General features: G+C 53.8%; 1 protein-coding gene across 2 annotated transcripts in view; it reads left to right on the top strand.

Annotated features, from left to right (window-relative positions):
- DLL3 (delta like canonical Notch ligand 3) overlaps positions 1–15,010 on the top strand; it is a 356,208-nt gene that overhangs the window by 33,299 nt on the left and 307,899 nt on the right. For both annotated transcript variants that reach the window (XR_012648465.1, XM_075016362.1), the window contains exon 4: positions 8,346–8,603. Coding sequence is in view for 1 of the 2 variants with exons in the window: in XM_075016362.1 (XP_074872463.1) it covers positions 8,346–8,603 (258 nt within the window). In the remaining variant the exon portion in view is untranslated. The remainder of the gene's footprint in view (positions 1–8,345; positions 8,604–15,010) is intronic.

Consider the following 15,010-nt stretch of genomic DNA (forward strand, 5'->3'; position numbering starts at 1 on the left):
AAGTGTGACAAGTATCGGAGAGGTAGCCGAGTTAATCTGTATCTTCGAGGACAACTAGAAGTCCTGTGACACCTGGTAGACTAACAGATATTTTGGAGCATAAGCTTTCATGGGCAAAGACCCACTTCATCAGATGCATGAATGGGGGCGGGTTGTTTCAGAGGGGTATTTAAAGAGTGGGGTCCCAGTAAAAGGGAGGGCCAGAGCTGACAAGGTCTATTCAGTCAGGGTGGAAATGGCCCATTATTCGTAGTATGTATCAAAAGTATGGAGATCTTTGAATTCCTCTTGGACAGTGCTGGTTTAGCCTTCTCACTCTGAAGTCTTCCACACCCTCTCTTTCTATCTTCTTTTCCTAAGCATGTTTTTTTCTGCTGTGGACCCTTGATGCAAAATATGGGATGCGTCAGTTTGTATCCCATGATTGCCACCAATTGTTGTTGACCAAGATGAATCCAGTGCTCCAGCCTTCATCCAGTGTCTTAGAACAAGTATCAGAGGGGTAGCTGAGTTAGTCTGTATCTTCAAAAACAAGTCCTGTGGCACCCTCTAGACTGACAGATATTGACGAAGTGGGTCTTTGCCCAGGACAGCTTATGCTGCAAAAAATATCTGTTAGTCTATAAGGTGCCACAGGACTTCTTGCTGTCTTAGAACATTGGCTTCTAACCTTTCCAGGCAACTGCACCCCTTTCAGACATCTAATTTTTTTTCTCTTGCATCCTCCAAGTTTCATCTCCTTTAAAAACTAGTTCCTCACAAAAATCAGACAAAACAACCACAGTGACATTTGAGTTTTTATCAGAGGGGTAGCCAAGCTAGTCTGTATCTTCAAAAGCTACAAGAAGTCGTGTGGCACCTTATAGACCAACGCATATTTTGGAGCATGAGCTTTCCTGGGTAAAGATTCGATTCATCTATATTGCATCAGATGCAAGTGGGTCTTTGCCCAGGAAAGCTTATGCTCCAAAATATCTGATAGTCTATAAGGTGCCACAGGACTACTTTAGTTTTTGACTTTCTTGCTTCTACCACCAAATTTTAAATAAATCGATGGGGATCTCAGTGCGGTGCTTGTGTTTCAATGGAGAGTATTATAAAGCAGTATAAACAGTTGTCGTCTGTAGGAAATTTTAGGTTGTATGGGACTTTGCTAGCACTTCTTATGTAGCCTGTTTGTAAAACCAGGCAAATATCAAGATGTGTTTGTGTACCCCCTGGCAGACCTCTGTTTACCTGCCAGGGGTACGCATACCCTGGTGGACAACCCCTGTCTTAGAAGAACCACGAGGTCTTGTCTTGCCTTGAGGATAGACTCTCCCAAGTCTCTGGTATGCCATTTCTTTCTGGATGGTCTGAGAGAGCAGCTGAGTTCAGATTCCTGCAGGCGCTTGTATTCCTTCAGGGAGCCAGGCACACGTGTGGTGGGAGCAGGCAGCTTTCTCAGGACACCAGAACTTTGATTAGTCATCAGGAATCCAACCTCAGAGAGTGCTGAGTTCTGCATGGGAAAGCCAAGCTAACAACAGTCTCTCTGGGCAGAAGCAGGTGCCCTGATTATCTTGTGCTGTCCCAGGGGCCTTCTTATATCTCTGCCCTAGCTCTTAACATAGCCCACAGGACCACCTGTGTCTCCGTCCTTGCTCCTGCAACCTCTCTGGGTCCCAGCTCTTCTCTCTCGTGGCAGGCTGGGGGTGAAGGGTTCCTAGGGCAGACCTTGGATCTGCCATTCATCCTTGCAGATTCCCTTTTGTTCTCAGAGGCATATTTGAGCCCACCTGGGGTCCTAAATATAGCCTGGGCATAGCTGTATTGGTCAGGGGTGTGAAAAAGCCACACACCCACCAGCTACCTGAGTTATGCCAACGCAGCTATCAGTGGAGGCAAGGGGTATTTCTGCTGCTTGAGCTACTGTTGTTTATGCGATTTTGGGCGACCCAATGGTTGGGATTTGTGCTCACGCTGTACAGTCTGGGTTTGATTCCCTTGCCAGCTGGCTCCTCTCAAACTGTGTAGGCTCATGCATGAAGCTCCAGAGGGCCAGGGTTTGAGTCCCCCGGTGGGCAGTTACAAAGTCACTAGCTTTGGGCTGGTGGCTGGACTCAGTGGCCTTCTGCGGGCTCTTCCAGCCCTAGGAATCTGATTCAGGCAGTGGCATTAGCATACGGTCCAGTTCTCCTCCTGTCAGCTACGCTGCATGTACTTTAGGGTGTTATGCTGGGTAGATAGTCTGCAGGCAGAGCTGTTGTCGACAGTCCCCCCCCTAACTCCAGAGGAGGCACCGACCCCGTCCTCCACAGTGGGCAAATGGGTGAGTCACAGCCCATTCCTTCAAATGTTCTGAACCGTGTCTGCATTCTCGGCGGGGGGAGGGTGGAAGGTGAGGGTGTTGGGGTTAGGTAGGTGGCTGGGAAGTGGGGGTGGGGTTCAGGGGGCTGGGGTGGGTAGAGGAAGGGGAGTTGGGGGTGTGTTAGGGCAATGCTGGAGGCTGGAGAAGGGGGCAAGGCAAGAACTTGGAGGGGAATGGCAGCTGGATGCAGCCCCCACCCTTCCGGCAGCCTCTGACCCCTTCCTGCCTTGCCTGGGTCAGCTTCTCCCCTGACCCATGTGGGGTCAGAAGGAGAAATGGAGCTGTTCCTTACAAGGGACCACAGCTGATCTTGCGGCAAGGGCTTTGGGGGGGCAGGACCCAGCTGGCTGGAGAGGGAGGTGCTGCGGGGCCAAAAGTTGAGAAGAAAGTGAAACTGAGCGTTGAGCACACGCGGTGGGTGCACCTGCTTGGCCCCAGCCATGCAGGTGTGCGCAGGGGCTGGGGGGGCAGAACTAGAGGTGAAGTCCTGACTTTTTTTGGGTGGCGTTTGGACCCAGTCCCACAGGCCATTCTCCTGAGCAAACCAGGGCAGCGTGGCTCTGTGAAACGGCTGCCAAAGGGGCTGTGCGGCTGGTTCAAAGACTTTGCTCCAAGAGTTGGTCTCTTTGGGTTGCTGGCCGGGAGGGTGGAGTGCAGGGGGTGGGCCGTACCCCCTTTTTTTTTTAACAGGGGGACCACTCCATGAAGTTGGTAAGTAGTTAAGGGCTGCACTCTTCCATACCATTAATGGGGGAAGTGCTGGGGATCTGGGAGGGAGGTTGCATGTGGAATCAGGTTGAAGTGAAGGAGAGGGAGAATGTGCCCTGGAGCAGGGAATTCGGGGGGGCAGGGCCTGGGAGGGGGGTATGAGGGCAGGTGCAGGAGCTCATGGGTTAGGGTTGTAAGTGTGATGAGGGGCTGGGGAGCAGAGGACGGGGGATGGCAGGGTCTGGGGCGCCCGAGGCAGCTGCTAGCCAGGAGACACTTACTTAGGTGGCTCCTGGCCAGCAGCCCTGCAGGTCCCTCAGGCAGGCTCCTTGCCTGTCTCATCTCCTCCCGCCAGCGGCCAGCTGCATGGGCTGTTGCTTCTCTGAGCACCACAAGCCTGAAGGATGGAGGGGGGGGGTCTTTATTTGCTGTCCCTGCCCCCAGCCCTGTCTTGCAGCTCACACTGGCCTCTTCCTCCCCTTGCCCAGCTCGTAGCAGCGCTCAGAGAAGTATGTGGCCCCCACTGCTGGCATTCTGCACAGACCGTGGGGGTGGGGCAGGCAGAAAGCCTGCCTGAGGGTCGCAGGCTGGAGCCGGTGGCTTGGCAGGCTTATCCCAACCTACAAGTCCCCCCAGCCTCAGCATATCTAGTGAGGTCACACCTGGTCTGGAAGTAGTCAATATTGTTGTACATAACTTGGACAACCGGGTGAAAAGTCTTATAAAACTTGCAGCTGCAGCGGGTAGTAAGCAGGGGGGAGGACCGGCTTGGAAGTGAAAATGACTTTGACAAGTTGGAAATGGTAGGGGGGGAAATGTAGTAGAAACAAGTTCAAAGTACTTTACGTGGGAAGGGAAAATCCCATGCACCGTCTGGGGATAATGGTATGGGCAAAGAAGGGTGGGAATCTAGGGGATATGAAATAAAATATGAATCGACCATGTGATGTGTTTTTAGTAGAACATCGTTCTGGGGCGTGATGTTGGTCAGACGGGAGGGAACCACCCTGTTGTATGGGGTGTGCACGAGGCCTCAGCTGGAACGCAGCGCCCAGTTGTGCCTGCCACGGTGTAGGAGAGACCTGGGCAGACTGGACAGAGTCCAGAGGAAAGCAACAAAAAGGGCCAATGGTTTAGCAAACCTGCCTTAGCAGGTTAAAACAGGGGGCGCATTTAGGCTGGAGAAAGGAAGACTGAGGGGAGGGGGGACCTGAGAACAGTTGGTAAATAGTTTAAGGACTGTTAGAAAGGAGAAGGGGGAAATCAGCTGTGTTCCAGGACCACTGGAGGAGGGACAAGTACGGGGTTAACCTGTAGCAAGAGTGTTTTAGATTAGATATTAGGAACTCCCAGGGGAGTTTGGAGTACGCTTATTAAGTTGGCAGATGATACCAAGCCGGGAGGGGTTGCAACTACTTTCAAGGACAGGCTCATAATTCAGAATGATCCGGAGAAATGGCCTGAGGTAAAAAGGATGAAGTTGAATTAGGACAAATGCAAAGTGCTCCACTTGGGAAGAAACAATCAGCTTCATACATACAGAGTGGGAAGTGACTGTCGAGGAAGGAGTCCTGCGGAAAGGGAGTTTAGGGGGTCATAGTGGACAACAAGCGAAATATGGGTCAACCGTGTGATGCTGTTGCAAAAAAAAAAAAAAAAAGCAAACATGGTTCTGGGATGCATCAACCTGAGTGTTGAGAGCAAGACATAAAGTCATTCTTCAGCTCCACTTAGTGCTCACTAGGCCTCAGTTGAAGTATTGTGTGCAGTTCAGGGCACCTCATTTAAATAAAGATGTGGAGAAATTGAAGAAGGTCCAGAGAAGAGCAACAAGACTGATTAAAGGTCTAGAGAACATGAGCTGTGAGGGAAGACTGACAGGACCAGGCTTGTTTAGTTTAGAAAACAGAAGACTTAGAGGGGACATGATAGCGGTTTTCAAGTACTTCAAAGAGGGTTACAAGGAGGAGGGAGGAAATTTGTTCTCTTTGGCCCCTGAGGACAGGGCAAGGAGCAATGGGCTTAAATTGCAGCAAGGGAGCGTTAGATTAGACATTAGGAAAAACTTCCTCATTGTTGGGGTGGTTAAATGTTGGAATAAGTTACCCAGGGAGGTTGTGGGATCTCCATTGCTGGAGATATTTAAGAGGACGTTAGACAGACACCTGTAGGGGATGGATTAGATGGTGGTTGGTCCTGCCAAGAGGTCAGGGGATTGGACGCAAGGACCTCTTGAGGTCCCTTCCAGTTCGAGTGTTCTATGATTATGTGATTCATCTCTGGAGCAGGGTTGGAAGGGAGGCTGTGGAACCCCCACCACTGGGCAAACCCGAGGGAGGGCCAGTCTAGAGTCCCTTGGCCTGGTCTCAGTGCCGGGGCATGGATCAGATCGCCTCTTGGGGTCCCTTCCAGCCCAACATGGCTCAGATTCTGTGTGCCCAGGCACTGGGCGAGCCTCTGCCCGCGGGGCAGACTTATGGTGGTCAAGGGGCCCTGGATGAGTGCCCAGCCCTGAGCTGGCAAATGGAGAAGGGATCCCAGATGAGCTGGGATTTAAGCCCATGGAGCAGAGGGAGCTAAGGCAGTGAGTTTCTTATGGGAATTAGAACGGAAAGAATGCAAGTTGGGGGCTCGTCCCTGGGAGGAAGTGATCTGAAAGAATGTTTGGGGGTAGGGGGGCCCTGCTCCCTGTACCCGAGTGCTGGGTTGGCCACCCAGAAGAAATGAAGGTGCTGCCTGGCTGATTAATGGAGTACCCATAGCTGTTAGCCTGTGTTTCTGTTGTGATGGTGCATAACCACACATGCCACAGCGCACACAACAAAATTTATTCCACACATGGTTGGGGAAAAAATGAGAAGCAACACTGGTCAGGGGTGGGGGTGGGATGGGACCAAATAATTGGCTGACCATGAATATCAGGTGCAGGCTGAGGCCAAAAAAGCTAACGTGCTCCCGGAATGCGTAGACGGGGGATGGCCAGTTGGAGCACGGGGGTTCTTTCCCTTCTGTGTCATGTGCTGGTGTGACCGTTGCTAGGATCACGCAGCCAGTTCTGGGGCCCACCGTTTGAGGAGGTTGCTGATAAATTGGAGAGGGGTCAGAGGAAAGCTGAGGGAGATGATGGTATGGGCAAAGAAGGGTGGGGATCTAGGGGATACGAAATAGAATACCAGTCGACCATGTGATGTGTTTTTAGTAGAACATCGTTCTGGGGCGTGATGCTGGCCAGACAGGGGAGGGAACCGCCCTGTTGTATGGGGTGTGCAGGAGGCCTCGGCTGGAACACAGCCCTCAGTGCTCCATGCCACGGTGTAGGAGAGACCTGGGCAGACTGGACAGAGTCCAGAAGAAAGCAGCAAAAAGGGCCAATGGTTTAGCAAACCTGCCTTAGCAGGTTAAAACAGGGGGCGCATTTAGACTGGAGAATGGAAGACTGAGGGGAGGGGGGACCTGAGAACAGTCGGTAAATATTTTAAGGACTGTTAGAAAGGAGAGGAGGGAAATCGGCTCTTTGCCAGTTGTGAGAAGCTCCAGGAGCCCATCAAATTGAGCTTAACAAAGAGTCGTTTCAGGTGGAACTAGAGTCCCGCCTAGCAGCACGTCTGTGGGGGAACAGCTATTTAATCAAGGGTTCCAGGCTAGCGGAGATGGGTCTGAGGGGGTCCGATGGCTGGAGGACACAGCGGGACGTCTTCACAGCCACGGTGTAACACTGAAGGGAATGGCCCCTGGGGACAATGGACCAAGGGTCGAGATGGATTCGCCATCCCTGAGGATTTTAAGCTCAAGACTGCGTCTGTGTTAAGAAACGTCCTGCGCTAGCACCAATGGGACATTGTCTGGTCTGTCGAACTGGATCTTCTGTGAGATCCCTTCTGGCCTGGGGTGCTGAGCAATGCCTCAGATCCAAGCCTTCCTCTGGGCCGAGAACAGCAGGCGTTCACAGAATCACAGGGCTGGAAGGGACCTCAGGAGGTCGTCTAGTCCAGCCCCCTGCTTCAAGCAGGACCAACCCCATCTAAGTCATCCCAGCCAGCACCTTGTCCAGCCGGGACTTAAAAACCTCAAGGGATGGAGAATCCACCACCTCTCTAGGCAACGCATTCCAATGCTTCACCTCCCACCTGGTGAAGTATTTTTTCCTAATATCTAACCTATTCCTCTCCCTCTTCAACTTCTGACCCTTACTCCTTGTTCTGCCATCTGACACCGCTGAGAACAGTTTCTCACCCTACTCTTTAGAGCTCCCCTTCAGGAAGTTGAAGGCTGCTATTAAATCACCTCTAAGTCTTCTCTTCTGTAAACTAAACAAGCCCAAATCCCTCAGCCTCTCCTCATAGGTCTTGTGCTCCAGACCCTTAATCATTTTTGTTGCCCTTTGCTGAACCAGCTCCAGCAAATCCACATCCTTTTTATACTGGGGGGGGCCAAAACTGGACACAATATTCCAGATGTGGCCTCACCAGTGCCAAATAAAGAGGAATAACTACTTCCCTAGATCTGCTCGAAATGCTCCTCCTAATGCACCCCAGTGCGCCATTAGCCTTCTTGGCTACAAGGGCACACTGTTTACTCATATCCAGCCTCTCATCCGCCATAACCCCTAGGTCCCTTTCCATCATACTGCTGCTGAGCCAGTCGGTCCCCAGCCTGTAACGATGTTTGGGATTCTTCCGCCCCAGGTGCAGGACTCTACACTGCTCCTTATTGAACCGCATCAGATTTCTTTTGGCCCAGTCCTGCAATTTATCCAGGTCCCTCTGGATTCTCTCTCTACCCTCCAACGTATCTACCTCCCCTCCAGTTTTGTGTCATCCTCATGACACGAAACTGCATTACCTATGGCAGGGCTGGGGGAGACAAAAGGGGTGTTCTAGGCATCTCTGTGGGAAGGGCGCTGGCTGGTTGGGGGGTAGGGTGGGGCAGGGGATCCCTGCTGCATGACTGGGCGGGGTGCATACTGCATGAGAGTGGTGCCAGCTGAGTCAGTGTTCGTGTGTTTCTCTCCTGTGGCTGGGCCACGCAGAGGATAACTGCCTTACTACCGCTGCCAGCTAAGAGAGCTTCCCCCCGGTAGCTCAGATGAGCAAAGTCCCTGCCTCTTGGGGCTCCTCCCAAGGCCCTTTGTCTCCGCAGTGTCTGGCTTAGGTCAGATCCTGGTTTTTGGGGCCCCACCCCTGGAGAAAGGGGGTCCATGGAGGGAAGGGGGGGGAACTCTGTGTTTTCCCCAGGCTTTGCCTTAACAGCCTATTTCTCCTCTCCCCCCCCCCACCCCGCCCCTCAGAGGACATGCGGAACCTGCTCAGCCGCCTGGCCACACGGCGCCGGCTGGCGGTGGGCGAGGACTGGTCCCAGGATGTGCAGCTGGGGGAGCAGAGCGAGCTGCGCTATTCCTACCACGTGCTCTGCGACGAGCATTACTACGGCGAGGGCTGCTCCGACTACTGCCGCCCCCGCGACGACCCCTTCGGGCACTACGCCTGCGACGAGCTGGGCGCCCGCGTCTGCCTGGCCGGCTGGAGGGGGGAGTACTGCTCCGAGGGTGAGTGAGCGCCCCCTCCCCCCCGGGCCTGGCCTCGGAGGGGACCACGGGTCCTGCCGCTGAATGCGCCTCTCCTGCCGGCCTCTGAATGTGCCGCGCCCCCCGCCCTCTGTGCCACGCTGAATACACCCTATCCTCCCAACCTCTGAATGCACCTGGTTCCCCCCCACCCCCTCGGCTCCTGGACCTACCTCCCCTTCCCCCCCAGCTCCTGGATCTACCTCCCCTTCCCCCCCAGCTCCTGGATCTACCTCCCCCGCAGCCCCACCTCGCCTCGGCTCCTGCATCTACCCCCCCACCCCTTGGCTCCTGGATTTACCTCCCCGGCTTCCCCCTCAGCTTCTGGATCTACCTCCTCCCCATCCGCTCCTGAATATACCTCCCCCTCTGACTTTTTCAGATATACCTTGTCCCCCACTGACTTCTAAACATACCACATCTGTCTCCCCCCAAATTCCTTTACCTGCACCTCGCTCTCCCCGCCCCAGACCTCTGAATGGACCATTCTCCATCCCAACTCCTGCAAACACGCCTTGTTCCAGCCTCCCCAGCTTCTGAACATACCCTCCTCCCTTCCCCGACACCTCTCAACGCACCTCGCTCGCCCCCTCCCTGGCCTGCTGAATGTATCACCCCCCAGCGTCTTCCAAAGACCCCTTGTTTCCCTCCTCCCCAAGATTTTGGAACGTACCATGCCTTGCCCCACATCCGCCCTCCGCCAGACCCTCCTGAGTGCACCACGAGCCATGTGGGCCACAAACCCACCTCACTCTCCCACAGAACCAGAGTTCCCGCTAAAATTCCCCCCCCAGGTGCGCCACTTACATGGAACCCCCCTCCTCCAATACAACCCACCCCCGAAGCCTCTCTCCCTCGTAATCCTCCAATGCACGTCCCTCCCCCACCCCTCCAGGCCTTCCCCAAATACGCCCCTTTCCCCCAGGCCTGTGGCTCTCCCTGCCCCCGAGCATACCTTGCTCCCCACAAAACACCCTGTTCCACCCCTGCGCCCTCACCCTGCTGCCTCTCCCGTCACACTGAGACGCTTTTCAGAGGCCCAGCTCTCGACCACCTGCTCGCAGCATGACAGCCGTGCACCTCCTCCCAGCTCTGCTACCCACAGGCAGCATGGCACACTCCGGGCTTCCCGCAGGTTAGCGTTACACACACACACACACACACACACACACACACACACACACACACACACACAGAGTCTCTCTCTCTCTCCCTCTCCCCCTCCCCCCCAGGTGTCACTGGAATTACACTCATACTCACACTCTCTCCTGGTGTCACTCGACAGCCCAGTGCCCTGCCTGTGGGGAGGCTGGGCACACCAGGTCCCTGGCTCCCCGGCAGCTCCACGCCATCTAGAACACAAGGCGCCGGGCTGGGTCCATAGTAAAACCGCATGTAAACTTCCTGAGCGCAGCCGATGGTAAAGATCTGCAACAGGTGCAGGGAACAGAACTGGTAATGCTGGGTTGGTTCTTATAGGTACAGTTCCTTTGCGATAACAGATCCAGAGTATGGAGCCTGGGAGCCAGGTCAGTGACAAATGGGGCTTGCAAGTGGCGTTGCAGGGGCCGTGTGTTGTGATTTCAGAGCCCAGGCTCCTTCCTGAGCTTGTCTCCACTGTGGTTTTCTAGTTCTATGGCCCGAACACTGCCAGCCACGGTCCTGCCGCCGGTCTTTTACTGTGGTGCAGGTGTACTGGAGGTATATTCTACCTTGGGGTGCACACGTCCCACGTGTGGCAGATAGGGGCTGGCAGCAAGCAGTGTCCGTTGACTCACCCCTATGCTGCCCTCCTCCTGCGGGCACATCCCACAGTATAGACCAGCGCCCCCCCAGTTCCTTCTTACCTGCTGTGGGGCCAGAGTCCTCTGTGCCTGCAGTGAGCCTGGTTCTTTTGGAGCCCATTGGTAGGGATCGTGGGCGTTGTTTTATAGCCTGACGAGGTGAATCGTTCCTAATTGAGGGGTTCCTTGTCCATCTGGTTTTCCCGCACTGAGCAGAGCTCTGTGCAGCCCTCCCAGGATTTGAGAGCCAGCCAGCCAGCCTCCTGGTCCTTCTCCATCAGCAGCAAACACCTGGGCTGCCTTGATGATCTCGGAGATACCAGCCAAGTTCAGCCTTTGCTGCTCCTTCGCCCTTCCCCACCCCCCGAAGACGGGAGTTATGTTTGAAGATGAATCTCCTGGACAAGGTCAGGAGATGGCAAGCTGGACCCAGGCCCGTGTGCAGCGGCCTGAGGCTGTAGGCAGCACTGCTCCGAGCACAGGTGCTGAGTAGGGGGGCCACCTATCCGGTTTTGAACCAGGCAGTCCAGCATTGATGGTGGCTGCCACTTTAAAGGGCATGGTGCTTGCGAGCTCATGCCCACAGGGACAGGGCAATGCATGCCTCAGAATGGCACTCCACCCACGGGGCGGGTGAGGTCACGCAACGGGCGGGGTGGCGGGCTCCTCCATACGGCGCCTCCCATGTGGCAGGACTTCATGGGGCGTCACTTTGGCAGGGGCAGACGCCTGCCTGGTGTTCTGGAACTGAGGCAGGATCTGCTAAGCCTAAGAAATCCTCTCGCAAGAGTCAGGGGCGTGGCCATCGGCAGCATGGTGGGGCTGGACCCGTACAGAAACAAAATGGCTGCCTCCATGTAAGACGCCATTTTGTAGAGTCCACTGGCGTCCTCTGCATAGCATGACTGGGGGGGCAGGGTACTTCAGAAACTCAGGGCTGCCAAGGGAAACTCAGGGCACAGGGACAGATTCCCTTCCGGGACGGTCTCCAGAAGAAAAGATCCAACTCGGGAGAGTCCTGGCCTAAGTCTTCTACTCAATCAGTGACCTCATGAAAGGGGAAGGATCTCTTGGTACCAGCTCCAGCTCCCAGGCCTAGATGGACTCATTGGCATCCAAATGCTCCATGTGGATATTCCACGCTGGACTTTCCTTCCACAGCACTGCCTCAGTCTTTACCAGAGCCATCCTCTGGAGTACCAGATCCATTGGCACCAACCTCCAGTGTGGCCTGTACTCCAGGTTCAACTGAAACCTCCATCTCTCCAGGGAGTATTTTTCGCCTTGTTTACCTGCCATCGCCTCCATTATCAGTCCAATTCTATCTCTACACCACAGGATACCTTTTCGAAACCCTACTACATCTGCAAGTCAAAGCATTCAACGTCCAGTCCTGCTGGTGAAACATGGAGTGAATATTTTTTTCATCAAAAGAATTTGACCTTCTGGACAAGACTTCAGCCCATCAGAGAGAGAGAGGATGAGTGAGAGAGATCAGCTGGAACAGGACTTCCAGTCTAGGGTTTCCTCTTAGACATCACTATCAAAGGAGCTGGTGCTTTCTAATGGCTTGGGGGACTGCCGCATCAGCCAGTCGACTCATCATATTGGCCTTACTGTGGGCCATTGGATCCATGCAGGAAGCTCTCTCAATTGGTGCAGGAACTGTGTTTATCACCTTCCCCAGAGGGCACCACAGGCTCCGTTTGGGGCATGTGGAGGAGGAACTCCAACCAGGTGCAAAGGCTCACTTGGTGTTCCACCCTCTTCCCCTTTGCTGCCAGATGACCACCACAGGCAGTACCAGGATCTTTCACAGAGGTTCGCGAGAGGGCTCCAGTTCCCTCCTGAGATGTTCCATGATGCACTGCCTAGATGGCAGAAAAGCAGTTCTTCATTCCACTGAGAGGGGCCAAGTTCCCATTTACCAGCCCAGCACCCAACTCCTCAGTGCTACAGGCCTCCAGAGAGCAGTTCACGAGTCCCCCCAGGCCAACTCTGTCGCACCAGGTTGATAAACACCTTGAACTCTCCGGGTGGAAGATGGTTCTCCTCTGCCAGCCTTCAAGCTGGAATCGCTAACTGTCCAGCCCTCATTGGCAAAATGCAACTGCACAAGCTACGTTTGTGTGGCTCAAAAATAAACTGCCCCAGGGAGCCGAGGGCCAATTCCAAGCCCTAATCAGTGCAGACAAGTGGGTGGCTGAGTCATTGCTAATAGCCTCTCTGGGCAAATCTAGAGCTATTGTCACAGCTACTGTAAAGAAACATGAGTTGTGGCTCCATGCTTCAGGGAGGTCCACAATGTCCTTGAGAACTTGCCCTTTGAGGAATCTCATCCATTTTCTCATTGAAATCATGAGTCACTTCACTCCCTTAAGGGCTCAAGGATAACCCCCCACTCCTTGGCCACTTACCGTTGAGCCCTGAAGAGGAAATGCCACAAGGACAGCTACAGGCCCAGTTGTGCCTCTCCCAACACCTTTACGAATGGGCCATGTGAACAACAGAGGGTTCAGAGACAGAGATTCCCAGCTTCTTCCACCTCAGCCACTGCTGCACAAGACCGCTTGCCAGCGAGGTTTTCTTTGGTTGGGATGCTCAGAACCAAGTAGCGCTATCAATTATTTTTTCCCCCACTGCCTCAAACTTTTGGTGGTCCTCTCACCTTCTTTGCACACCCCTGGAGGGCAGGAACAACAGTGACGAGTGGCCCTGTTATTAAATTCCTTGCCCGTTTTTCCTGTCCTAAGGAGAATCCTTCTCAGTGGGGTTCTCTCCGCCAGGTACTGCTCATAGAGCCTTGAGGTTCTACTTGAGCCTTGGGCTTCTGTTCCCCAGTCTTCATTGCTTCCAACAATCATGGAGCCTGGAGGCCCTTTCTCAATCTTGGACAGATGTTTCTGTTTGCAAGTCAAGACGCCGAAGGGTTACACGGCCCTCAGTATGCCCCTCCTTAGAGGAGAGCCTGTGGTTCACAGCTGTCTGCATGAAAGAGGCTTACTTTCCTGTGGACACACATCAGCCCCACAGAAGGTTCCTTGGGTTTCTGGTAGTACCTCTAGGCAAGCCACCCCACCCAGTGTGTTCACAAAGGACTTCTCAGTTACGGTGGCCCAGATGAGGTGAAAGAGTTACCCAATGTTGCTGTACCATTGGCTGCTAAATGGGCGAGTCCAGTCGCCAGCCATATCCTTTCTCTTTTGGCATCTTTGAGAGGCTATGAAAACAAAGGAAAGTCCACTTAGAGGAAGTAAAGTCACACTCAAACTACGAACCTCCGTCAAAAATGGTCTTTCCCTGTGAGGCCATATGTCCTCATGGACTTGGGTCATCTTGTTTGCCAGACTCCACCTGTTGTCTGCAGGCCTGTCTCTGGTCTGACAACGTGAACAGCTAGGAAACAGACTCAGAGGGGTTGCCGTGTTAGGCTGTAGCTTTACAAATAACAAGCAGTCCTTAGCAGTTTAAAGACTAACATGTTTCCTTTTTAGATAATCAGTTTTTGGCTCATACTCGTGAAAGCTCCTTAGCTAATAAGTAAATGTAAGCCTTAAGGTGCTATAGGACTGCTTGTTATTTATCAAGGGAACAGTTCTCCTAGATTCCCAGCCTTTAAGACCAGAAGGGATCATCGCGGCAAATGGCCGTCAATCAGGGGTCTGGGGTCCCCTCTGGGGGCTGCCAAGCAGGGCCAGTGTTGGGTCTGCCAGAGCCCAGGCAGAAAGCTGGAGTCCCGCTGCCTGGGGCTGAAGCCTGGGGTCCTGAGTCCTGCCATCTGGGGCTGAAGCCAAAGCCCGAGCAATTTAGCTGTGTGGGGGTCCCAGACAGTTGTCCCCCATCCCTTAACGCTGGCCCTGGTTTTTATATGCAGAAAAACAGTTGTGGTGGCAGAGCTGGGCCATGGAGCATGTTGGGAGAAGGGGTGGTGGAGGCCTTAAAAAGAGAGCCTGAGAACTCCTGGTCTGGGTGGACTGAACCTCACCCACCCACTCCTGTAATAAGGCCATAATGTCTGGCTGAGTTGCTGCAGTCCTCAAATCCTGATCAGACTTCTGAGTCACGGAAAATCCACTATGTATCCTAGTTCAAACCAGCCATGAAGGGGGAACCTCCCCCTCAGGGTCTCTGCCAGTTTGATCTGGAGGAGAATACCTTCCTGACCGTAGCTAGGGAGATCCGTTAGCCTCTGCATGTGTGGACAAGACCTAGCAGCCAGACACCAGGGAACAAAATTCTCTGTAGTGACTCGGGACCCTCTCCATCCAGTGCCCTGTCCCCAGCTGTTGGGGACATTCGCTAATAGCAGTCCCCGAGGGGCCATCGGCCGTTATAAGCACTCTGTTCATGCCATCCCCTTCTTGAACCCGTCATGCTTAATTTATGAAGCCAGTTAGGGTGTTTTGCCCTTAAGTTCCAGAACTTAACTCCTCCGATGACTTGGGAGCCTGCTATTAACGTCAAGCCTCAACTTATTGGCCTCAGTTCCAGCCAAAGTCAAAGGCCTCTGTGGCCAACTGGGCAAACCCAGGGCCAGTGCGTTTTGGGAATCTGTCCTCTCACGTTCACATTGGGCATGATCAGTGGCACAGATGCATCCCTTGT

This window comes from Carettochelys insculpta, chromosome 22, assembly GCF_033958435.1.
Source record: "Carettochelys insculpta isolate YL-2023 chromosome 22, ASM3395843v1, whole genome shotgun sequence".
Lineage (NCBI taxonomy): Eukaryota > Metazoa > Chordata > Testudines > Carettochelyidae > Carettochelys > Carettochelys insculpta.